This window comes from Loxodonta africana, chromosome 23 (genome assembly GCF_030014295.1).
Source record: "Loxodonta africana isolate mLoxAfr1 chromosome 23, mLoxAfr1.hap2, whole genome shotgun sequence".
NCBI classification, from domain to species: domain Eukaryota; kingdom Metazoa; phylum Chordata; class Mammalia; order Proboscidea; family Elephantidae; genus Loxodonta; species Loxodonta africana.
In genome coordinates, this window is record NC_087364.1 from 48216437 (window position 1) to 48243698 (window position 27262).

The 27262-nt window shown below is 41.1% G+C and overlaps 1 protein-coding gene across 4 annotated transcripts in view; it reads right to left on the reverse strand.

Annotated features, from left to right (window-relative positions):
• Positions 1–27262, reverse strand: part of TNIK (TRAF2 and NCK interacting kinase) — a 482068-nt gene that overhangs the window by 124155 nt on the left and 330651 nt on the right. For all 4 annotated transcript variants that reach the window (XM_064275470.1, XM_064275471.1, XM_064275469.1 and 1 more), the window contains exons 6-9: positions 24735–24825; positions 21675–21805; positions 9753–9807; positions 7687–7765 (exon numbers count right to left, since the gene is read on the reverse strand). In XM_064275470.1, the coding sequence (XP_064131540.1) occupies positions 7687–7765; positions 9753–9807; positions 21675–21805; positions 24735–24825 (356 nt within the window). The remainder of the gene's footprint in view (positions 1–7686; positions 7766–9752; positions 9808–21674; positions 21806–24734; positions 24826–27262) is intronic.

Here is a 27262-nt window from a genome sequence, read left to right on the forward strand (position 1 = left end):
TGGTGGACTTTAGCCATGATTCATGAGTTGGCCATGCATGTTTCTAATGAATGTCCCAAAATATTGTGTAGCATCATAAATAATTAAGCTCCTGACTCTAGAACAAGAATTTCCAAGGTATTCTATCACCCCCAGAGACCTTTGCAGAATCCTGGTCACCCTCCTCAACCTCTGCCATCACCTCAGAGCAGGAGGGATCAGTTTTGTGCTCCCATCGCCCTCCTGTGGAGCACTGATGTTACAGGATCAGATCCAGGAAGGAAGCCTTACCCAAGCTTCCCAGCAGACCCCATAGACACTTCAGGCCTGAGAAGTGTCCTCACCACATAAACACAATGGCACATATGTTCTTCAAGGTTCAAATGCTAGAGGGCACTCTTAATATGTGTCATTCTCCATTCTGCCCAGGCCAATGCATATTCTAACCTCATTCCAGGTTTTTTTTAAAGTAATGAATTACTGGTGTTTTTTTCTTCCCTAAATTTCTCAGCTATTTTCATGCTTTTAAAAATATTTTACATAGCAGTAAAATTTTACATAGTAAAATTTATAAAAGTAAATTTAAGTTTTTTAATTTAAAATTAAAATGTATAAAAGTAAAATTTTATTTTACATAAAAAAAAAAAAAGCATCTGCTGTGTGTGGGGTTACCCCAGGATGAATCAGGGATGGCCATACAGAGGCACCTCTGAAGACAGGCCTGGTGATTTACTTGTGAAAGGTCACGGACTTGAAAACCCTGTGAAGCAGTTCTACTCTGCACACGTGAGGCAGCCGTCAGTCAGAACTGGCTGAGAGCAACAAACAACATCAAGCCAGTATAAGAATCAACCAACCCCAAAGTAGGTCTAGTACTAGAGTAGGCACTATGGTAACAACAGGGCGGCTACTGTAGGCCCCTTCCTGCTAAGTCCTTCAGCCCATCTCCCTGATTCCTCCACGCTGGAAATTTCAGAGGTGTCTGCAGGTGCCTTAGTCATCTTTGTCTTGTGAGTACACTACCTGTTCTCACCTGTTTGGTAAATGAATAAATGAATAATAAACGGTTATTAGATAAAAGTTCTGGGCAAGAGCTGTATTATAGCTACCTTCATATCTGTGCTTGTCAGAGCTGGAGAGTAAATATTATTTAATACATCTTCTTCCTCAAATAAATCGAATAACTCTTTGGAGGCACAAATATGATACCAGCTAAGGTAAGATCTTGCAAGATAAATGTGATGAAATAATGAACTCTCCTAAGGCATAAACTAAAAAAAATGAGGTTAACCAGCATGAAGGAATAGATAAATTTCATACACTCTTTTTCTAGGTATAAATATCAGCATTAAAAAGACAAAACCCAAAACAAATTAAGACCGGAAAGCTATTAAATATCCACAAAGCACGCAAATGGCAGTTCTCTTTTTCTTACTTGCAATGAGAAGGAAGTGTTTGTGTGTTTATTTCTTAATGAAGTGCTTAACTATTAATTAGAGGATGACAAATAAAAGAGATGACATCCGATTTAAAAATGAGATCCAGCTTGTAAGTTCTATTCCTTGACACTAACACTGAAAAAGTTGGAGAACTCTCCAGAGTGAGGTAGAACTAAATTCCTTTATCGATATCCCTCCTGGTGGGAGAGGACCTAAAGAGATAGTTAAGAAAAAAAAAACTGTGGCCCAAAGGATGGGCCGAGATATGCAGAACTACAAAGCTGGTTACGTATTCCATATCTTCTTCAAATGGTGCGGTTTGAAGGGAAAACAATGCTTACTTAAAACAAGTCTCCAAAGAAGGATCCACGTCTCTTAGTGCGACCAAAGAATCAATACCCTTAAATACACATTTAATTAAAAGTCAAAACACTTCACATATGTTGAATGCTACCTGATTGCTGAGCAGTCTAATGGGTTTAAAGTACATTCATATAATTTTATTGCCTTAATCTTTGCTGCTGGTAAATTAGTTTTGTCTCTTTAAAAAAAAAAAAAAAAACCTAAGAATACTAATACTAATTTCCCAAGGGTTGGCAATGGAAAGATAAATGTTAATAATTGGTGCTTACAGTCTAAGGCGCTACTTCTTCTACTATGAGCATCATTAAACACTTTATCTTCCCAGATTTATCTTGTTTATACAGTTTTAGAGGAATTAAAAATGTCTATAAGATTATTACATTAATCACTACAACCAACTGGACTAAAAGTGTTTGGTAATCATGTTATTGTTGTGGGCGTCCAGCTGATTCTGACTCATAAAACCGACTCATAGAGACCCTATATGACAGAGTAGAACTGCCCCAATAGGGTTTCCTAGACTGTAATCTTTATGGAAGGCGCACTGGTGGTGAAGTGATTAAAGCGCTTGGCTGCTAAATGAAAAGTTGGCAGTTCGAACCCACCAGCTGCTCCACAGGAGAAAGATATGGCAATCTGCTTCCCAAAAGATTACAGACTTCGAAACCCTATAGAGCAGTTATACTCTGCCCTATAGGGTCACTATGAGTTGGAGTCAACTCAATGGCAATGCATTTAATCTTTATGGAAGCAGATCACCTGGTCTTTTCTCCCTCAGAGCCACTGGTGGGTTCAAACAGCCGACCTTTTGCCATTGTGCCACCAGAGCTCCTTTTAGTAATCACAAGACCCCCTAACTGCAAGCTGACCTTTGCCCTAGTTCCCACAGCTACCCTCTTTTTCTATTCCAGGCTCCGTTACTTACTATGTGACTTTGGGCAAATTCCTTAACGTCTCTGTGCCTCAGTTTCCCAGGCTGGAAATAGGGATATTACTAGTACTTATTTCAAAAGATTGTTACGATGATTAAACGAGTTAATTTATGTAAGGCACTTAATACTGTGCATCACAAATAGCGTACACGTGTTTGCTGGTGTTATCATATTACTATGAAGACCAAGTCCCAGCAACTCTGACCATTACAAGGCTTAAAGCATGCAGCTTTAGGGCTGGAGAGCAGAAATTGGAGGCTGTTTTCCCCACTTCTATTTAACTAAGCATAGCATTCTCTAAGAAAATTATTTCACGTACACTTGGGCTAGAAAAGGATAGTAGGAAGAGTTAGCAGGGCTGTTATCTCCAAGGAAACTGGGAAAAAAAAGTTCATTTAAAAAAAACATGTCTAGCAGCTTTTGTTTTGATTTCAATAATGCTCAGAGCTACATTACTACTAGCAAATTAAGTCTAGTTTAAGTACTTTCTGATATTTACATTGTATTATTATTATTAAGAACACAAAAAAGAGCTTTGTCATTTCTTAAAACAAAAATGCCTCAGACACACAGAGAAATGAAGTCTTGATGCATGCCACAACATGGATGAGCCTTGAAAACATTATGTTGAGTGAAATAAGTCATAAAAGGACAAATACTGGTATAATAATGTTACTTACATGAATTAAGCCAATATATAGAAACCAAAGATTATTAGTCATTACCAGGGGTGGGAGGGATGGAAAAAGGGTGAGTTTTTGCTTAGGGGGCATTTAGTTTATGTTTATGGTAGAATAATTTGGACAAACCAAAAAAAAAAAAAAAAAACCCAAACCCACTGCCATGGAGTTGATCCCAACTCATAGCGATGCTATAGGACAGAGTAGAACTGCCCCATAGAGTTTCCAAGGAGCACCTGGCGGATTCGAACTGTGACCTCTTGGTTAGCAGTCATAGCACTTATCCACTACACCCCCAGTGTTACACAACATGAAGAATGTAATCAATGTCACTGAATTGTATGTGTAGAATTTTCTTGAATTGGAAAAAAAAATGTGCTTGACAACTTAAGAATCAGAACCGGTACTCCAAAAAATAACAGTAGAAGCAGGAGGCCAGCAGTCCAGGGTGGCTCTACCAATGATGAGCTGTGATTCTGGACAAGCCGCTTCATCTTTTCAGGCCTCCAAGTCTTCATCTGGAACTCAAGTGGTTGGGACCAGGGATATTACATCTCTTTCTAGTTAAAAGTACTTATGATTTTTCTAATGATTTCATTGAGTGCTGCTTTGCCTGTCTAGACTCTTTACATTTAGAGAGCGTGTGAAAATAACACAACTGACCCTCTTCTTGCAGAAATGAAAGCATCGCCATCCTTTTCCAGAAACTCCTGGATGGAAGGTGAGCATGGGTGAACACGCTGGGAAGAGAAGGAGGGAATCTTTGGAAAGTGATGGCTAACCCACGTGAGTTTAATCCAACCTCAGACAGGTAGAGGAAATGGGAGTCCCAACCCCACTCTTCATTTGCTGGTGGTGACATGGAGACAGGGTGAGAACGGGAGTCACTGAACTCCTTGCTTTCCTCTGATTCATCTGTAAATATACTCCCAGAGACCTCATTATTATAATTTTTATTTCTGGTGGAAAGATAAATAACAAAACATATACTCATTCAGTATTTTCCACAGGTACAGTTCAATGACATTGGCTATATTCTTCACATTGTGTCTCCATTCTCGCTCTCTCTCCCCATATTGTTTCGCCATCGTTGACTTTGATTCTCTGTCCCCTAAACTTCTCCGCTGTGGTTTAGAGTTACTGTTGTCAATTTGATCTCACATACATAATTCTTAAAAGAGCGTACTACTCAAGGCTAACATTCTTTATTAGTTGAATCAAACTGTTGTTTAGTTTAAAGATGACTTCATGCGATAGCTTTGGTTCAAAGCTTTAAGAGGCTCCCCCAGGCACAGCGTAGACCTCATTATAAATGGCTGAGCTGCCTGAGCATTGTAACCTCATGACTTCCTCAGCACTAAGGCATCTGGTCATTGCATTGATAGAGGCCATGGTTTCCCTTCTTTCCCTAATTGCCTTTATTTATCTAATTTTAAGGCACAAGAAAAAAATATCCACAGGAAAAGACTAGCTTGGCTCATTCAAGGGGCCCTGATGGTGCAGTGGTTAAGTACTTGGCTGCTAACTGACAGGTTGGCAGTTTGAACCCACCAGTTGCTCCACAGGAGAAAGGCTCCTGTAAAGATTTTAGCCTTGGAAACCCTATGGGGGCAGTTCTGCTCTGTCCAGGAATCAACTCTATGGCAACAGGTTTATGGCTCATTCTTTTCCACTTTAGCCTTGAACTCAAGAGACAGAGTGGTGCAATACAGAGAATAGGGGTTACGAACTTGGCAAACAAAGAGACCGTAAGGTCTTATGCAAAGACCATAGCCTCCCTCTGGCAACACACTGACGTATAACCTGAAAACAGAGTACTTTATAGGCTGAGAATAGTGCACTTGGCCTGCTAACTTATTTTAGTAGAGAAGAGCTTAGAATAAAAGAACATTTCAGAGGGTTTTGTTTGCTTGTTTTGTTTTTTGGTGGGATACTGGGTGTTGTGCTGACCAGGGTTTAGAGGAAGTAGGCATGTGTGAGGTCCAAGTGACACCTGGCTTCTGAGCTGGGGAACGTGACAACTGAGGCAGATGGAGAGTCTCTTGCCCCATCTAAAGGAGGCAGGAGCTATTCCCATGGTCGGTGTTGCCACACCTTTTCAAGAAAAGCCAGAGGTCTAAATGTAATGCTCAATCACCAGATTTTTAAATGTTGGCAATAAATACAAACAGTTTTAAAACACCGTATGTGGACACACAGTAAACAAAACACATGTGTGAATGGCCTGTTTGTCCTTCACTATGGAAAAGCTTGTAACATCTGTCCAGCAGCAGAGAGGGGAGAGGAGAAGGAAGGCAGGGACCAGAGTAAAGAGGTCCTCTTATATACAGCAGGTTCCACTGGGAGGCCTGGCACAAAGGGTGGGCAGAAACCCAGCAGAGGGCTTTGTGGTGTTGCTGATGCTGCCAGGGGCGAGAACTGAGCTAAATTCCTCTCTCCATGAGTACGTTCCAGGGAGAAGGGGGGCAGCAGAGCCTTTGGGCACTCCATTGATCACGTGCTGCCCCGGCGCCCAATGGGAGGCTGTTGCTGGGGAGACAGTGAGTCTCTTGTCCCACAGTGACCCTCTGGAGAGAGGAGGAGGGGCAGGGAGTGCTTCTCCTCCTTGTTACCAATAGCAACTCTCACTCTCTCTCCTCATAGGCCTGACAATTCCAAGGCTGTCATCTCTTTTCAGGCTGTCTCCATCTCTCTCTGTGTAAGATGCCTTTTTCTTGTTTATCCAGGGTTACTATGTCATTACTGTTGTCATTGCTGTTAGCTGCCATCAAGCTGGCCCCTGGGTCATAGTGACCCCATGCACAGTAGAATGAAACATTGCCTGGCCCTATGCCATCGTCACCTTCGGTTAAGGATTAGACTGTTGTGATCTACAGGGTTTTCACTGGCTGATTTTTGGAAGTAGATTTCCAGGCCTTTTTTCTTAGTCTGTCTTACTCTGGAGTTCTGCTGAAACCTGTTCTGCATCATAGCAACATGCAAGCCTTCCCTAACAGAAGGCTGGTGGCTGTGCATAAGGTGCGCTGGCTGGGAATGGAACCTGGGTCTCCCGCATAGAAAGCAAGAATTCTACCACTGAGCCACCATTGCCCCTATGTCATTACTAGATAACTAGTACTAATAAAAACTTTCTATAAGGTGAGGTGTTAACCTGTGGGTGGGTGGGAGCACAAGGAGTTCCAGTCAAAGGACCGAAAGAAAATTGTATAAAAAGGGGCAAAAGGGTCATGTCCTTTCATGGCCTAGCTGCCCAGAATCTATCTCTAGAAAAGCAGAGGTCACAAGTGATCCAAGAATTGCCCCCCAGTACAATGGGGCCCAAAAGTTCAAGATTACATCAGGGAAGATATATCATTTCCAAATGGAGAAAGGAGGGAGCAATGAATTTTTGTTACTGAATCGTAAGACACAAAGATTCTCATACAGTAAACCAAAAAAGTCAAAAGTCTAACACTGGGCCCAACCTGCAGCATTCTGTTTCCCAAACTTTGGCCATACACCTCCTACACAATTTTTGCTACACCCTCATACCACCAAACCCATTGCCGCTGAGCTGATTCTGACTCATAGCAAACCTACAGGACAGAGTAAAACTGCTCCATAGAGTTTCCAAGGAGCACCTGGTAGATCTGAATTGCCAACCTTTTGGTTAGCAGCCATAGCTCTCAACCGGTATGCCACCAGTGTTTATTTAGTATTTTTCTTTAAATTAAGTTATTGTTTTACATGAGTAAGTATATTAAAAGAAAAGGCTGTATCACTGCCAAAAGTAAAAACCCTGTATCACCTGCCATAAAGCAACAGTAAAAACAAAATTATAAATGTTCGTCAACATATCAGCTAACGTCATCTTGCATACTACCAGGTGTGTGCACATTCACGTGCACCTGTGTGTATAGCTCACTTAGGTAATTCGACTACTGTATTAAGGAAGAGAAGTCAGCCAATCTAGCGGGCTGACTCCCTGTACTATGACTCTCTCTGGTAAGAGACTCTGTGCTGCCAGGAAATTAACAGTGGGGATTTTAAAGATCTTGCATGTTGTTAATTGGGCTCCACAACACATTTTCACTATAGTTCCTAACCTTGTAGGTGTGAGGATAAAGACTTGCTGTGCAGATAGTAGGTACTCAATATGTACTTTAAAGTGAATGACAAGATATAGAAAGTCACCCATCAAGTCTTTCAGTCTGTATTAGTTTAATTCTGTGAGCAGATTTGAGCTAATCCAAAGGAGAATCGTAGGAAAACCCCACCCTTAGAAGTGAAAAAAACACTGAAGACTGAACTCACCACTTCTTAGACTTCAGGCGAGGTGCTGGGTTCCGGGGGATGAGGAAGAGGGCTCTCATGGGGTGCATGTCACAGAGAGCTGGAAGAGACCAAAACAGGGGCCAGCTTGGGTTAGGAGGCCAAACCCAGGCCAAGCCCATCCTGCTGTGCAGACAGCGCTGCTGAGATGCCTCCCGGAGTCCAACCATGAGCTGGAAGCAGTGGGTGGAACATTAGAACACTCCCATTTGGTACACATTTAAGAGCTGATTGTCTAATTATAGGATTCTCATAAAATGGAACACATGTCAAATAGATAACTGTTAAAATTTCCAGTGAACATATCTTCACTTAATATTTAAAGAAACTAAAAGGTGGACAAACAGTTATCCTTGCTGTAAATAGCCATATGAGATTCAAAGTAAATAACATTAGGATAGCAATTATAATGGAGATGGTGAGCTATCTTCAATGAGTCAAAACCTAAGTCATAAAATATATTTGATAAGCCATAGTCTATTGCTTATAAACTGAAGGCTCATCCAAATACAAGGTTGCTATGTAGACTTTTAGAGTCTAAAGCACTAGACCAGAATGCACTCTCTGTATTCCCAGATAACCTGAATAGCTTTGCAGATTCCATGATTGGAGGATTTTTTGCTCACTGGCACCAGGAAGAGCACAGGATTAAGTCAAATAGAGTAGATCAGGAAAACAAATTTATAAAAAGATCTCAACTTGCACACACGACATCATTGCCTACAGAGAAAACACTTGTACTTTCTCGTTTTAGTCAAAGTATTTCACTAGTTTACTTTTCAAACATCTCAGACTATTTTTTCTTTGTACCTAGAATAAGAATCTATTTTCCCTAAAAGTCAAAGGATTCTGTGGGTAGAATCTTATTTTTAGCCAAGTCTATCACTCATCAAGAATGATAATAACTTTAAAACTATAGTATATTATTTTGCTGATTCACAAATGCCTATTAGCATTGTGAATGAGAGGAATTTTGTCAGCAAATACTCAAATCGATCATGCTACAGATGAATTCTACCAACTCCAGACTGAGGAATAACATGACTATGATATCTTGAAGGTAAGAAGTTGTATAACAACCTGTCATGTAAACTAGGGGCCTGTTTTGTCTGGGTCCTCTGGGAAACAGACTCTAAGGTGGGATTAGACATTAAAGATTTTATTGGGAAAACCCCTGCATGAAAGGAAAGGGCCGGAGAAGGCTGGGAGAGCCATCATACTTCAGTGTAAGTCTGGCTCTGAGTGAAGGAGAGAGGGAGAGAGGGTTGGTGGAAGTGGTCTAGATGGTCCTGAAGTTTAATGACGGGTTGGCAAAGTCATAGGAGGATCCCTTGGGTCAAAGCTGCCTACAAAGGAGTCATGTGGCTCTCAGGAAAGGGTCTGCCTTAGTATCCCTGCCACTACCTGTCATTGCCTGGAGTGGCCCTTAGGAGGTACATCTTGGGGTCATTCCAGCAACTGGGCCCACAGTCATTATGCTTCCTATACCAGAAATCTGTGAGCCAAGTTCTCAGAGCCACCACAGGGCAGGTGGAGACACGCTGCAGGGCTAGTACTTCACATCTCAAGGAAGTGGTCATTCTGCCTCAAATACCAGCAGGGAGAAATCTAAAAATCTAAACGGTAGAAATTTCATATGAGTGATTGCAATTAAGTACAAGCATTTGCATAACCCAGGCTCTGAACATTGGCTTTGGATTTTCCTAAACTGGAGTGATCTTTGTGGATCGGTCCTGGTTTTACGTTAGGCAAAGAGGAACTCAAGAATAAACTATACAATGAATCTGTAAAAGAAACAGGACTCCCCGAAGTTTGCTTTCCTTGTCTTTTGTTTTTCCTCATGAAAAGAAGATCCTCACACCACTCTGAGATGAAATGAATTCCTGGTTGATTTAAGGTGACTCTGCTTTCTAAGCATGCCAGCCAGAATCCATGCAGGGCTCAGTGTAGCAGAAGTAAAGCTACCACAGCTCCTGGCCAGGAACCTCCAGTGCCCGCCGGGCAGACCAGCAACAGATTTCACCGCGGAGGAAGTGAGCTGTACTTACGGGGAGCACCTTCTGCCATCTCAATGGCGGTGATTCCCAGAGACCACAAGTCACTCTGAAAAAGAAGGAAGGCACAGATGCATGCAAAAATTCAATCAACAAAGAACAACTTGGTTAAACCCGGTAATGGCTTTAGAACTGCCTGTGGGAAAACCATTCAGCTGTCTGCTGACAAGCCTATTTCCCCCACTAAAGTTTAAAAGCAGGAGCTGCCTTATTCACTTCTCATTGACAATACCCTTCACGGCACCTGACACAGGGCAAGTTTTCAATACATGTATGAAAAATGAATAGAAGGTATTTTTAGTTAACTAGTCACTAAAATTTATCCATCATTTGGACCACATGAAATTACTGCAATTTTTTAAACACCTTTATTAAGGTATAATTGTCATATAGTAAACTGCATACATTTTCAAGTATGTCATTTGATAAGGTCTGACATACATACATGCCCATGAAAACATCACCATAATCAAGAGAGTAGACATATCCATCACCCCAAAGATCCCATTGGGCCATTTGTAGTCTCTCCCTCCTGTCCCTTCCTGTTCCCACACTCACCCCCATCCCCAGGCAACCACTGATCTGCCAACGCATTAGTTTGCATTTTCTAAATTTATATAAATGGAATCGTACAATATGTGGTCTTTTGTGTCCGGCTTCTTTCACTCAGCATAATGTTTTTGAGTCTACCCAGGTTATAGCATTTATCAGTATGTTGTTTCTTTTTTATTGCTGAGTAGTATTTCACTTTATGGATACACCACAGATGGACATTTGGGTTATTACCATTTTGGGTTATTATGAATAAAGCTGCTAAAACATTCCAATGCAACTCTTTGTACAGACATATGCTTTTATTTCTTTTGAGTAAATACCTCAGCGTAGAATGGATCTCAGTGGAATGGATCATATGGTAGGTGTATGTATATATTCAACTGTTTTTAATGTACGAAAAGGGCAATTTTATATGGCTTAACCTAATAAAATGAGAACAAGGAGTTTTTTTTTTTTTTTTGATGGTGCTCACTTATGTATCTCCAGTGCCTGGAATAGAGCTGAGCACAGTGGTAGGTGCTCAATATATTTGTTGAATGAATGTAAAAATATCTTGTATCATCTAAGCAGACTCACATGTGAAACAGAGATCTGTATACACCAGTACTCTTTCTTATATTCAGACTAACTTTTATACCCTGTTCAGAATTTTCTAGGCTAATGCTTCTACCTCTACCCAGAAACCAAGTTGGGGAATCCCGAGAAGATGCTTGCTGCTTTCCAGTAGATTGGTAAGAAAACAATGTGGAATTTGGTTCAATGGCCTACAATCCTGATAAATTCTCAACATGCTTCCATTTTAAACACCTCATGCATTCCATACATTATTCTAAAGCCTCACTTGTAATTCATTCAGATTACAGAAATCAAAGTTAAATTTTCTTGGTATTCTCTTTGAACAAATGTCAAGGCCACATGAAAAGGAGATATAACTGAAAGGCAACTATGGAATCCATGCTGAGTCATTCCCAAGAACTAACCTTCTTGATGTCCTGTGTGTGACACCCAGACAGAGGCCCACACAACTTCAAGCGGGTCTTCTAGTGGGTGTAGCAATCTACCCACTAACCCCATACAAGGGCCAAGAGAGATTCTTTAATTTATGGACCCTCAACATGTTCATATAAATGTGATAGGTTCTCAGTCTAAATGGGAATAACAACACACCTTTATACCACTATTAGCGTCCAAATAGCTTCTCTCACATAACACAACTTAAGAAGGCAGCTCTTGTCATCTCTCTTCGTTACATTTCAAGATACATTCAAAGGTTTTTATTTTAAAAAAGAAACAAAACACACTCAAGGTCTCCATAGTCCAGCAAGTGACTGAAGCCACCTCCAGAGCTAATGGGGAAGGGCCAGCCCAACCCATTACAGGTTGGCTAAGGAGCAGTCACCGGTGAAGCTGCAAACACAGCTCCCTTGTGTCTGGGATTTTATGGTTGACCAACAGAGACACTCATTTGGGGGACATGACGAAGGCACTGACTCACTTGCCATGCAGGAGGCATTGAACAGGAAATACAGCTAAATCAGGCTGGGAATGGCAGGTTGGCTCAAAAGGTACCTGAGCTATTTTGATGAGACTCCAGCGTCTCCAGGCCCTGGATGTACTGCCTGAGTGTCCCCAGGAACCAAGCATTTCTCTACTGTGAAAACGGGTACAAGTATGAAGGTGGTGCCCAGGCTCAAAGCCCTGAACTGCCTCGGCAGGATCAATTTTTTAAAAATAAAATTTTATTGTGTTTTCCGGTAAAGGATTATACAACAGTTTAGGTTACCATTCAACAATTTCTACACAAGTTCTTCAGTGACACTGGTCACATTCTTTTGGCACCAGGGTAAGAAGAGACTCAGGGCAGGCCTTTCAGATGGGAGATGTAAACGCTCAAAAACCTAGGCGTGTTTCTGTAGCTGGGTCTTTGCTCTGGCTCTTCCCTCTGCCTGCAGCTCTGACCCCAGACATGTGCTGACTAACTCCTTCTGCTCCATAATGTCTTTGCTCAAATGCCAAATTCTCAACGGAGACAACTGCAACCTCTCCCCACTTCCGATCATCCTTCCCCTTTCTTGCTTTTGTCCCCCAGAGAACTTACCGTCTTCCAACATACTATATAATTCACTCTTCACTAACTTACTATATTTTGTGTTTATTTTTTTGTTCTCCTCCTGTTCCTACTCCCAACCCCCAAGATAGAATATAAGGTCCACAGGGCAGAGATCTTTGTTTTGTTAATTGGTATATTCTGAGTATCTAGAACAGTGCCTGGCCCTTAATAAATACTCCCTGAATGAATGAGCAAATGAAAGGAATGTAAGAAAAAGGAGCAAAACCTAGTGCCCAAGGGGTGGTAGAGTCCTTGAAATCATCAAGGACCCATCATTTAACAGACAAGGGAAAGTAACTTGCCCAAGATCACTGAGCAACTCAGCACCAGGTCTTAATAGCTGTTGGGTCTCCTGCCTCCCAGGCCAAACCAAAAAAAATCCCCAAAATCTTTGCAGTCAAGTCAATTCTCAATCATAGAGACCCCATGAGACAGCAGAACTGGCCCACAGGGTTTCCACGGAGCAGCTGGTGGATTCGAACTGCCGACCTTTTGGTTAGCAGCCTGAGCTCTTAACCACTGTGCCACCAGGGCTCTATCTCCAAGGCCAGTTTTCTTTAAATCATCATCACAATATAAGGACTTGAGTATTCACCCCTTAATTTTTTTCTTGTTCTTGTAGTTGGGTGGCATTGAGTCTATTCTGACTCACAGCGATCCCATGTGGCTGTAATCTTTAGGGAAGCAGATCGCCACGTCTTTCCCCCACGGAGCGGCTGGGTAGGTAGGTTCAAACTGCCAAGCTTTGGTTAGCAGCTGAGCGCTTAACCATTGCGCCACTGGGCACATAAATAATTACATCAGGTTCTTACTTAGCCTACAGATAATTCAAAGTATTGGTGATTGAATGCAGGTACTCATATTCAGTGAAAAAAAAAAAAAAACCCAAAATCTGGGTGCTAGGAAACTGGCCTCATCTTCCTTGAAGCAGCATATACGATAGAAAGAGAACAGGCTTTTAAGTCAGGCAAACCTGGATTCAAATTCAGGTTCCTAATTTAGTGACATGCAGGACACTGCTCAGAGCCTTAGCTTTCTGCAAAATGGAGGTAACTGGGACATGTGTGCAAGAAGGTATGCTGCCGAGCATAAAGCCGGCACACAGCGGAGCTCCAAGGTGTTAACTCCCTCCTCCTCTGCTCTTGGTGGTACTGCCCTTGCCTGCCCAAATTAGGCTTCTACGATTTTCTTCCAAATGATTGTGGTGCACTTTTTACTGGCTCACGCAACAAGCATTCTGAATCTTTCTTTCCCCTGTTGCCTCTGTTTCAGAGTATAGAAAACCTCAATACTTGCTTATGCAGACTTTCCTGAAGCTAGGAATGGCAGTTAGGGATGTGACATAGTTTTGACCAGTAAGACAAAACAAACGTCTTCTGGGAGATTCTGGGAAAGCTTCTGCTTTTCCTGAAATAACGGGCAAGTACAGCTTGTGTGAAGCCTTGGCGGCACAGTGGTTATGAGCTCAGCTGCTAACCAAAAAGTTGGCAGTTTGAATCGACCAGCCGCTCCTTGGAAACCCTATGGGGCAGTTCTACTCAGCCCTGTAGGGTCACCATGAGTCGATGGCAACGGGTTTGGTTTTTTTGGACAGTTCGTGTCCTGCCAACTCTTTCCCACTTCTTAGAGCCTTGGATGAAGGCATGATGTCTGCAACTACAGTTGCAGCTGAGGCTACAAGCATCTTGCAACCACAAGGCAATGATGACAGAACAGATAGGTGAAGGAGCCTGGGTTTTTAAAGACGTCAACGAGCTACCACACCAGTAGACTGCCTGCCTCCAGACTTCTGGTGACATAAGAAAAATAAATGCAGCCAAAAGCATTCCTAAGTGACAATGATATATATACAGCAATTCTCTGAAGAAGTGTATTTTGATAGAAGGGAAACAGGGAGGACTTTTTGTTAGGTGATCCTGGATTAATCTCCCAGGAAGCAGAACTGGTCAGTGAAGAGAGTTGCTTCCTTCTTCACTACACATCATCTCAGGCAGCCTTCCCCCAAACCACCCCCTTCAAACCAAAGCTCACACCATCCATCCCAAGTACGTGTGCATCCTTTGCCAAGAAACATGTCCAGAGTACAGACTGTGTCTTCTTTAAGCCTTCCTTTGATATCATCGTTAAGATCATTTTTTGCTGGTATTCTCTTGTTTTCCAAAAGGAACATTTGTATTCCTGGCCATATATGCCCAAAACTGCTTGTAAGCTATGCTTAACTGCCCATGCCAGAAAGCAATAAACGTCCTTGACGGGCCTTGTTTAAGCCTTTAGAGACATTAGCAAGTCCCAAAGATGCTTCAGAGCTGAAATACAGGAGAAAATGCACCAATTACAACTGGCAAGACAGGTCAGAGGAGACGAGAAAGGGAAGCGGGAAGAACAAGAGGAGGACAGTGAGGGAGAGGTAAGTTTCCTCTGTGGCCACGGTGTGACTCATTTTGGCAGGAGCTGGGTAATTCATTATTCCATAGGTACTGCACAGCCTGGCCTGTGGCATGATTGATAGCCCAGTCCTGTGTGCATTACTGAGAGAACAGAGACAAATTCTAGTGCCTCTAGGAGGCGTAGGCAAGCACACGGCTGCTGGCTGGTGGGGGTCCAGCTGGCACCCAGGCAACGTGAACAGAACGCGAAAGTACTCCTTCTGGGGCTGGGCTGCCATGGAAGAAAAGCATCACTCTCAGATGGCTGAACAACCCAGCAAGGAAAGAGAGGCACTGTGACACAGGAAAAGGACCTCAGTGTGCACAGTGTGGCAGGAAGCACTTACTCAGGGCAGCCAGACAGATCTGGGTCTGGCTCTCACCTCTGACACAACAACTAGCTCAGTGACCTAGGGCCACTTCAATCCTCTGAACTCAGTTCTTCACTTGTAACCGGAAAAGAGAATGCTTATCCCACAAGATTGGTATTAGACTTCAGTAAGATCATGTATGCAAACTCCCTGGTGTGATGAGGGCACACAGTAGGTTCTTACTTAGGACCAGTTATTCTCAACTCTCAGTCCAACCAGCAAACCTGAGCGAGGTAAGGTGGCAATGAGCTTTGCTACTTACTGGTGCTCAAAGAAATCACTAGGATGAGGAAGACATAAAGAAGAAGCGTACAGGAAGCTAACAGGAAGAGGCCATGTCCTCCTTCCTCTTTCAGCCTTGCAGTTTAGGCTCCCACTGGTGCTCCCTATCGGCAGAGCCTAAGAAGAAGCCAGAGGTTCCTGTTCCCAGCACATTGTTTCCAACTCAGGGCGACCCTCTGTGTCCAGAGTAGAACTGCTCCGTAGGGTTTTCAAGGCTGTGATCTTTCAGAAGCAGATCGCCATGCCTGTCTTCAAGGCACCTCTAAGTGGGTCGGGGGGTTGACAGAGTCCTAGTCCCGTCATCCCAAAGCAGAGGAGAGAAAGGTGGTAAGTTGAGAGGTAAAGCTTCATAATGGGCACAATTGGCATAGTGGATTCTACCAAGTTTCACAGACCAGAAAACTGTCTTTTGTTGGATAACTTATTTGTGGTTAGTTTATTCTCTTTTCAGAAAAGTTCAGTTGGAAAAAGAAAATTATATTTATGGTGTGTGGTCTCTAAGGAATTCACCTTAATCTACAGGTAGAATTTATAGACAAGCACATCTGGCTCAACACAAATAGACAACCAGACGTATATAACACATACGAGGTTGAATCATGTACAACTGCTGGGTCAAAAATGGCCAAATAGCAGTAATTTTATACATAAACACAAATACTATTATGTATTGAGTACTTACAAAATGCTTGGCACTGATTAATCCCTTCATATACATTTACTCACTTTGTTATTACCCTATAATATACCATTTATTATTCCCATTATACACAGGCTCAGAGAGGTTAAATAACTTCCTGACATAATATAGCTAACAGGAGGCAAAGTCTACATCGTAAACCAGTCCCGTGTGAGTTTAAAAGTCTGCCTCTCATTCACTATGCTACTCACTATGGTGCCTCTCATTACACTCTGTGTTGTGTAGGTGAACTCAGGTGGTAAGCTCAAGGTTACTGAGGGTATCAAAGCAAAGGTAGCTATTAATAATCTCATTTCACATATAAAACAAACCGAGGGTAGAAATCTTTAGTCCCTTGTCCACCGATATTTGTCATCTGACCAAAATGATAATGTACCAGAAATAGCTTCTTCTCTTCACCTGGGAATCAGCATGCTACCTGGAGGCTGCAGCGGCTGACTAGGGATTCTGTATTAGGTGGATGCGAAATGGAGCCACGAGGAATACTTTGGGTAGAAGTTCCAGTTTCCCACTGGTGGTAAGATGCTATCCGCGTCACACTTTCCTTCTGACCAAACAGGAATAGGACCTTTGCTTTAAGCTTGGTAGATAGAGGCCAGGGTTTGATTTAAGTGTAGATGCACCAATTCTGCAATTTGTATATTGTTCTCTCACAAGACATCTTGCACCACAGACTATTAAAAAAAAAAAAATTTTTTTTTTTTTTTTTTAGACTATTAGTACAGTCAAAATAATATACAACATCTGCACAGAGGGGGCCTGAGGATAGGAACCCGGGGGTGAAGGATTAACATGCCATTTCATTGTGCTTCTCTGACTTTACCAGTTTAATGTAAAAGCAAGGCCCGTTTGTGACAACAATTGGGACGGGATAGAAGGACATATGAAATAAAGTTTGTATGTTCCCCACTCTATCCACATGCCCTATTCAGAGGGAAACTGTAAGGTTTTTTTAGATTTTCCATTGCTATAGATTTATATGGAAACCCCAGTAGTGCAGTGGTTGAGAGCTACGGCTGCTAACCAAAAAGGTCAGAAGTTCGAGTCCACCAGGTGCTCCTTGGAAATCCTATGGGGCAGTTCTACTCTGTCCTATAGGGTAGCTATGAGTCGGAATCGACTCAACGGCAACAGGTTTTTGGTTTTGGTTACAGATTTATGTACATCTAGAGATGAGTTGGAAACCCTAGTGGCGCAGTGGTTAAGTGCTACCGCTGCTAACCAAAGGGCCAGCAGTTCGAATCCACCAGGTGCTCCTTGGAAACTGTATGGGGCAGTTCTACTCTGTGCTATAGGGTCGCTATGAGTCGGAATCGACTTGACGGCACTGGGTTTGGTTTGGTTTGGTTTATACACGAGTTGGAATCAACTCGATGGTAATGGGTTTGGTTTCTTTTATATGTATATATATAGCCCTGGTGGTGCAGTGGTTAAACACTCGCTCGGCTGGTAACCTAAACGTTGGTGGCTCCAACTCACCAGCTGCTCTGTGGGAGAAAGTTGTGGCAGTTTGCTTCTGTAAAGCAGACTAGGAAACCCTACGGGGCAGTTCTACGCTGTCCTATAGGGTCGCTATGTGTTGGAATCACCTCCGCAGCAACAGGTTTATTTATTTATTTATTTACATATATACAGGGAGAGAGAGAGTGAGGGGGAGGGAGGGGAGAGAGTAAGACTATACAACCTATACCACACTGTAAGTTGTTTTACACCTAACACTGTACTTTGGGAGCTGTCCATACCCCATATATACATATTTCCTCATTGTTTAAATAGCTGCGGAGTAGCTCATTGTACAGACACTAGTTTTTACTTAACCAGGTCCTTATTGATAAGCATTTGACCGTGGAGAACTTTCTTGAGTGGGTGGTTCTGTTAAATCAATAAATGTGTCGGACTATAAAAGACCTGACAAATCCTATCCAACTGAAATTCAAAGTAACTTTAAAAAATAACAATTTAAACCACCCAGGAATTTTTAACCGTTTTATTAATTTCAAATCTCTCAAACGCATATTATTAAGTGGGAAAGCTTTCATTATTGCCCCACGTACTTATCAGGGAAATGAAACCTTTCCTTTCCCTTGACGTGTTTTGACAGAATTTTTGAAAACAAGAAAGGAAGGGCCTCTTGGGGAAAGTGAACACACCAGGAGAGTAAGATTCTGGCGCTCCTCCTTCGGGGCGGCTTTATTTTCAGTTGCTTACTTAATGTGCCCAGTAGATAGCAGACAAAACCAGATTGCAATAAAAACCAGGAGCTCTTCAGATGACTTTCGACAAAGGCCCTTATTTCACTGAATTACTTTTGGTTTTTTAAATTAATTTATCACAGTTTTTAAAGACACTTAGACAAATCGAATAATAAAAAGCGTAGTGGTTAAGTGCTACAGCTGCTAACCAAGAGGTTGGTGGTTCAAATCCACCAGGTGCTCCCTGGAAGCCCTATGGGGCAGTTCTAATAGTCAATAAATAAGAAATCAAATAGTGAAATAATAAAAATCAAACTGTACTCCCCCCTTTTTTTGCATTCTATCTTTATTTTAAAGGAAGGGCTTTTGTGGTGGGGAACCTAACAAAGTCCTCTGGCCTTCAACCCATCTTTTATTCTAAATATGCCCTCTAGGTTGCAAGTGTCTGTGCCACATGAGAACTCAGCAGTGTGACATCCGCGTGTGAGGCTGGAACACATGGCCAGGTCAAAGGGCTACATACACAGAGGGACAGCCCTCTGAGCTTTGATGGGGAAAAAAATAACTCTCTAGTCATAAACTGCAGTGTGGTTAGTTTCTTACACCCAGTGTGCACTCAGTAAATATGTGCTAAGTAGGTGAAGGAACTATTTAGGAAGTCAAAGTATTGTCAAGCTGTCCTCTGGTGACAGACTGCATCCCTAAGAATCCTGAACAACAACAACAACAAAAGGATAAGATATAAGGTATGCCAAAAAATAAAATAGAAAGATTATTTAAAGAACAGCTTCTTAGCTGGTCCACAAACAATGAAGTGTTTAAAGTGAATCTTCAAAGAACTCCTAAACCTTCCTTTCTGCCCTGTCTTCCTTATTTACCCTTTTGTGATGCTCCTTCTTTTACCCATAACAAGTTACCAGTGCAACTCATACTCTCGCCACAATTTCTTCCTCCCTCTTATCAACCTGTACCCATGACAAGACCCGATAAATTCATTTACACTGAGGTGTAAATGACTGATGCAGCTTAGCCAGTTTTCCCCATCAGGGTTCTTTATTTTTTAATAAAAGATGCAGAAATTAATGCAAATTTTAATGTCTCAAGTTACATTTAGAGTCAAGTGGACCTTCCATTACCTCTGAAATCACGCTGTTTAGCCCGATGCCCACTGTGGTTGCTCACATACCAGGCTGTGCCCATTACCTACTTGGTCTGCAAAATTTTTCACTGATCCCCAACTATATTCCTGAGCCATAATCTGAGGAAACAGGGCCAAGATGTTAGGTGAATTCAGAACTTGGGCTTGGCCGGAAGGAAATTCTCTTTTAGTTACTCTACTGGCAATCTCCCTCATGCCACAAAGCAAAAGTCCCATATATAATACAGCCAGTCAAAATATTTAAAAGGTTAAGCTCAAGGTCAAAGTTTGAAGCACTCTGATTCCTCATGATATCTTATAGCCTGAAATATCTGTGGCCCACCATACAGACTCACTGGCACTTGGTTAAGTGTAACTACAGGTTGAAGAATTGCTTATGGCCAATTATGATACACATATCTGGTCTGGGACCTATATTTTGTAGCAGATTCTCTAGAGGGATTTGCAAATTAAATTATTCAAATGTGCTTATCATTAGCAGTTTAAATAAATGACATTTATTTTGGCAGGAGATTAATTTTTAACTTGGCAGCTGCTTTCAGACAGATTGTTGTCAGGTTATTATAGTGACTAACTTTAAAGGAAGGAAGAAATTTATAGGGGATTGTTTTGTTTTCAGACATTCAAGCTTGCATTTCCCCAAAGAGGCAAATAATTTTGTCACTGCCCAGAGACAGTGGGTCCTGAAGGCACTGCAATGTTTGCATCTTTGTGACCTGATTTCAATAATAACCTCACATTATTCCTATTTTGGCTTTCATGTGGAAAACTAAAAATGTGCTTTATAAAAGGCATTCTTTGAATATACTCTTCAGAGGCAGATTATTTTTATTTATTTATTTTTTTGGTTGAGTTGGAGGTTTATATAGGAGCACATTATACAGGAGCATGTAATATATTGGAAAAAGCTCTGAACAGACAAATGGGAGACCTGGGTTCAAGTCCCAGCTCCAACAAGATCACTAACTGGGTGTGGTCTTGTGAAGGCCTCAGGTCTCAGTTTCCTCATCTGTAAGATGAGGATATTTAGAGATAATCACTGAAGTCCTTTCCTGAAAAGTCCATGTATCTTGGAAACCAACCAGGTAATACCAACTGTTGCCCAAGATTGTCCTGTGACAAAGACCACAGAAGGGCATCTCAACCTACACATGGTCCCAAAATCCACAGCAACTAGATTCTATCTGTCTCCAGTTTTTATGTCTTGGGAAACCTTGGTGGCGTAGTGGTTAAGCACTACGTCTGCTAACCAAAAGGTCACAGTTAAAATCCAGCAGGTGCTCCTTAGAAACTCTATGGGGGCAGTTCTACTCTGTCCTATAGGGTCACTATGAGTTGGAATTGACTCGATGGCAATGGGCTTGGTTTTTTTTGGGTTTAATGTCTTGACTTCTAGCAGCAATGAATGAAAACAATATCACCTGACACTGTAGCTGTGGACAGGGTAGTAACCTTGAAATAAGTCTGATGATTGGCTACCAGGATGGAAGACAGGAGAGCTTCTTGGGAGAAGTGGCAACTGTCACCTCTCTACTTGAACACTGCTTTGAATTTACTATAAATTTTCAGTTGATGATATGAAGTAACAAGCCACATATCAAATTTCTAACAAACACCACAATGTGGTACTAAAATATCATGAAGTAGCTAAGAACATTCCACTTGGTTTTCTCTCATTGATGAGCAACCCCAGAAATTACTCTGAACAACAGAGAAATTAAAAAGTCTGATTATGCCTAATCATAAGAAGATGACCCAAGACAACAAGTTCATACCTTGGTTTCTGTTAACATAAAAATCTATCAAAATAAATACTTTGCCAAAACTAAACTATAGCCAAAATGGAAATAGATCTTCCAATAATAAAATGCAAGAGTAAATTCAAAAGAATACAAGGAATAGTTCAAAAATTTCTTGCAAATAAGCAATCAGATGTGCTGGGTGAATTCATTAAAAAGATTCTCATTTGAATGTCTTGTAATTTTAAATTCAAATAATATTTTTCAGTTCTCCCTTTGGATAACATAAATCACAAACCCAAAGGCACGTGAGAATTCTCTCACTGCAAGTCTCAGGGTGAGATGTTAGACGTGGTTTTGAAAACCAATGAAGAAATCATACCTTGAAGTCATACGTGGCATCTGGATTTTCATCACAAGCAATAACTTCTGGAGCCATCCAGTAGGGAGTCCCGATGAAGGTATTCCTTCTGCCCACTGTTCGATCTAGCTGGGCACTGACTCCAAAGTCCACTGTTTAAGAAAAGACAAATGAATACTGTCTGTGATCTTAGGTTTTATGTGGTGATAAGATGAATTTATATTTTTAAATTGCACGTGTAAATGGATGAGGTGTATTGATAAGGAAAGCATAGTGTGTTTGGTATATTTGGGTATGCCAAAACTCTATGGAAGCCAAAAATAGGTATGAAATAAAAGGCAAGCTTGGTTGCAACCAAAACCAAGCTCACTGCTGTTGAGCAGATTTTGACTTATGGTGGCCCCATGTGTTACAGAGTAGAACTGCTCCATAGGGTTTTCTTAGCTGTTACTTTTTTTTTTCCTTCTAATTTTAGGTGAAAGTTTACAGCGCAAATCAGTTTTTCATTCAAAAATTTATATACAAATTGTTTTTGGACATTAGTTGCAATCCACACAGTGCGTCAGCACCCTTTCCCCTTCCCTTTCAAACCTGGGTTCTCCGTATCCCAATTTGTCCAGTTTTCCTGTCCCCTCCTGCCTTCTCATCTTTGCTTTTGGGCAGGTGTTGCCCATTTGGTCACGTATACTTGACTGAACTAAGAAGCACATTCCTCATATGTGTTATTTTTTTTTCCCACTCCGTCCAGGACCCTCTATAGTGACCCTGTCAGAGCAGTCAGTGGTGGTAGCCGGGCACCATCTAGTTGCTCTGGGCTCAGGCTGGTGAAGGCTGTGGTTCATGTGGTCCATTAATCTTTTGGACTAATATTTTCCTTGTGTCTTTGGTTTTCTTTATTATCTTTTGCTCTGAACATGATGGAACCAATAGATGTATCTTAGATGGCCATGTGCAAGCTTTTAAGACCCTAGACACTCCTCACCGAAGTGTAATATGGAACATTTTCTTTATGAACTATGTTATGCCAACTGACCTAGATGTCCCCCAAGACCATGGTCCCTAGCCCTCAGCCCCAGTACCTTGGTTCCTCAAGGTGTTTGGATGTGTCTAGGGAGCGTCTGTGACTTTGCCTTGCTCAAGTTGTGCTGCCTTTCCCTATAGTCTGTGTTATCCTTCTCTTCGCCAAAGTTAACTTGTCTACATCTAGTTAGTGATTTCCCCTGCCTACCCCTGCCCCTCTTATAAGCATCAAAGGTTGTTTTTTTTTCTGTGTGTAAACCTTATGTTGGGTTTTTATGATAGTGGTCTCCTACAATATTTGTCCTTTTGTGATTAACTTATTTCACTCAGCATAATGTCCTCCAGATTCATCCATGTTGTGAGATGTTTCACAGATTCTTCATTGTTCTTTATTGTTGTGTAGTATTCCACTGTATGCATGTGCCAAAATTTGTTAATCCATTCATCTGTTGATGGGCACTTAGGTTGTTTCCATCTTTTTGATATAGTGAACAGTGCTGCAATGAACATGGGTGTGCATGTATCTATTGTGTGACAGCTCTTATCTCTCTAGGATCTATTCCTAGGAGTGGGATTGCTGGATGGTATGATATTTCTAGATTTTTAAGGAGGTCCCATGTCATTTTTCATAGTGGTTGTACCATTTTACATTGCCACCTGCAGTGCCTAAGAGTTCCAATCTTCCCGCCACCTCGCCAACATTTGTTATTTTTTGATCAGTGTCTTGGCTGTAATATTTAGGGATGTAGATCACTAGGTCCTTCTTCTGCAGTGCTGCTGGGTGGGTTCAAACTGTCAACCTTTAGGTTAGTAGTTGAGCACAAATCGTTTGAGCAAAGGATAGTAATTAGTGGATATCAAGAGTTTAGAGCTCAGATTCTGGAGTTAGACAGCCAAAGAGTACATCCTATTTCTGCTGCTTACTAGTGATGTGACCTAGGGTTAAGTACAGTAACTTCTTTGAGCTTTGGTTTCCCAGTCTGTAAAATGAAGATGATGATGTCTACATAGATTTGTTCTGATATTTAAGTGAGATAATCTATATAAAAGTGTCTGGTTACAGGGCCTGGCATATAAAATGCTTTTTACAAAAAACTGTTAGTGATGAGTGAATATCCTGAGGACAGCTTACCTAGTAGGCACATATTTACCAGCTTAGTCTACATAACGTATAATGTTGTATTTAAAAAAACATTCATGAGACAAAAGTCTGTCACCCCAAATGCTAAGTCAAAATGAAATATATAAATAAAAAGGCAAGGGCCAATGTTTGGGATATAAGTATAGAGGATATTTAAATCTCTTTGAAAATAAGCAGTCATATATACAAAGATTTTTTTTCCAGATGACAAATCATATATCCTGTAACTTTTCTTAAAGGATATTTGTTGATCCATACTCTCACTTATATATGCCAAGCAGGCAGATGCATGTGGTTATTCTCTACTTTATCTGGACAATCTCAGATCTGTTATGGGAAGGACTTTAATGGATAGCGCCAAAGAAAAGGATTCCCTCACCGATGACTCTGGCAGATTGAGGTGGGATATCAGGATGCAATGAAAGTGGGAAACTGAGCATCCATTTTGCAGAGGTGCCCTAGTTTATAATGAAATCAATGTAAATACAACTTAAAATGTAGGCAAATGAAGCAGGAACTAGTTATTCTGAATACCTCTAACTGTGGATACTTTCAACCAAAATAATCAGATTTCATGATTGTCTTGTTATAGCTGCAACCATGTCAACCACTTACAAAAGGTAGGAGACCATTTCACTCACATCTAATCTAAATGGTCTTTGCTAAAAAAAATTTCGATTATTTTTACACATCTGTTATGCACATGGTGCTGTTCACCATCCTGCCTACCAGTTCACTCGTAATGCTTTCAGAAATGTTAAATGGACAAAGAAACATTTTCATTTCCATTCTTAACACAATCACCTTCAAATTCAATGACAAATTTACATTCATTACAAAAAAAATGAAGCAAAAACAATGCTGTTGAAATAATCCTGTCAATTCCTACACTCCCCAGGCTCACTAGATTCTGTTCTTACCTAGTTTAACTTCTGCGTTTTCAGTCAGCAGAACATTCTGCCCTTTGATATCTCGATGAATCACTTTATGCTGGTGCAGGTGACTCAGCCCCTGGAGCGGTAGAGAGTTGACAAGGTTGATAGGAACATAAGCCAAAATGCAAATAAATTATTTTGGACACTAATGAGCCAAAAAAAAGAAGAAGAAATAAATTTAACTTATCCAAAGACACTTTCAGAATTACATTCATATCTTTCAGGTGGTCACAGTGCCATCCTAAATCACAGGCAACTGGTCAATGTGAACTGAACTAACAGGCAGCTCTTGCTATGTTTGCACTTCAGATCTGATCTCAGGTATCACTGAACTGCACAGAGATACGGTTCTGAAACACACAAGTTTCTGTTAACACCGACGACACCAAAAGCAAGGGCTGCCTACTTTTGCTAGTTTGTAAAAAGTGTATCTGTAATGACTCTGTACAGAAAACTAGCTCTATTTAACTGAACTCCCACCTTTTTGGAGGGCAATATTGAATTTAACAATCAAAAAATATTACCTCTGTGATACAATTTTAATTAAGTACAATACAATGTTTTTCAGACTAGTCAAGAAGTTGCCCATTGGCTATAGCCAAAGTGGTTCACAGTAAAAAAGGAAGGCGGTCTCTGTTTCCTTTGTTGGCAACTGACATCCGTGACTTCGTGTTCGTTATACAAAACAGTTGTTTGTGATATCCCAACCTGACTGTTCCATTTCTGAATGAACTACTCTGATTTTGGAGTCTTTGTGTTCTACAAGCTATAGACTTACTCTAAGGTGGTTACATGTTTCTCAGGGAAATCATAATCTAAAAGAACCTAAAATTCGAGTCTTCATGCAAATGATTACAACGCTAATGCTGCTAATTCAAGGTATCAAGCACACAAGTGTTGTCATTTTATTATTTGTATTTTCTGTAATTTTAATTTTCTCCACAACAGCAACAAAAAATCCATTGCCACCGAGTCAATTCCAACTCATAGTGACCCTATAGCACAGAGTAGAACTGCCCTGTTGGGTTTCCAAGGAGCAGCTGGCGGATTTGAACTGCTGACCTTTTGGTTAGCAGCTGAGCTTATAACCACTGTGCCACCAGGTCTCCACAACAACAGAAGCAGAGCATAAAAGATGAAGTTGACAGAAAAAGAAGCAAAATTAGTTTTCTGAATTCCCCTGTTGAAGAAATTCAGTATGAGAATGCTGATGTCCAAAAAGATCTACGTATATATTAAGAATATAAGTAAACATAAGCAGTACCTTCTTAAAAGGTACTGGTTTGGGTCTTAAAAAATTATCTTTCTTATCTTGTCATTTTGGCTCAAGGCAGGTATCAAACAGATTTAAATGTATGGTTTTCATAATATATGAACATCTCATAAATCCTTAAGAGAGGGGTTGAGACTGCTTTTTTTCTTCACCACTGAAGTAATTAGAAGCAGACACCAGGGTATGTACATGAGGCAGCGGTTATATTTAATGAGCTCAAACAATCCACAGAGGTTGATCTCTGGAACTTCCTGTGACCAGGGACCTGTCAGTGATCAAACATTCCTTTGAATGAGTCCCCTTATCTCAATCACCAGTTTCATTTGGGAGAATGTATTAAAGGGAAAAAAAATCGCTGTTTTCACACATTTTAAAGGCCCTGGCTGATGCAAATTGTTAACACACTTTGTTGCTAACTTAAATTGAGTCCACCCAGAGGTGCCTCAAAAGAAAGGCCTGGGGATCTACTTATGAAGAGTCAGTCACTGAAAATCCTACGGAGTGCGTTTCTCCTCTGACACACACAGGGTCACTAGGAGTCAGGATCGCCTCATTGCAAGCGGTTGGTCATTGAAAGGTGCTCACAGGATGAAATGCCCTTGCTGCTTTTAGACCCCAGGATCAAATGACTGATCCTACCAGGGCTACCCAGCAGTAGAGGAAGGCATATGGGGAGAACCAGCCCTGGAAAACCGACAGATTCTTGGGACCTCTTGGTCTGGATGATTAAACAATCCATTATAAGCTCTCTGACTGGGCTGATGTAGGAATAACATTTTAACAGACGGAAATTCAAATTAAGTTATACAACGGCACATTAAGACTTGGAGATGTTAGATATGAAGGAGATCACCAGTCATGCCTCCTTGTTTCCCCTTACATTCTGTTTTATGTTCTGTTCAAGAAATCTTTTTTCCTATTATCTATGTCTTCTCTCAAAAGCTTTATTTTTTCTACCTTTCACAGTTATATCTATTATCTATCTGTAACTGATTTTTGAATGTGATACAAAGCAGGTGTCAAGTGTCATGCTTTCATACGGCTATTCAAGTAGTGAAGCACCATTTACTGATTAAAGAGCCCTTTCCACACAGCAGCGTTTCCTTTGCCATAGATCAGGTGCCCATATGTCAGTGGGTCTATTTCCCGATTCTGTTCCACTGGACATTTGTCTCTTCTGTGATGACACCTCTCTGCCTTAATTACTTAGTAGCTTTATAATAAGTTGTGATATCTAGCA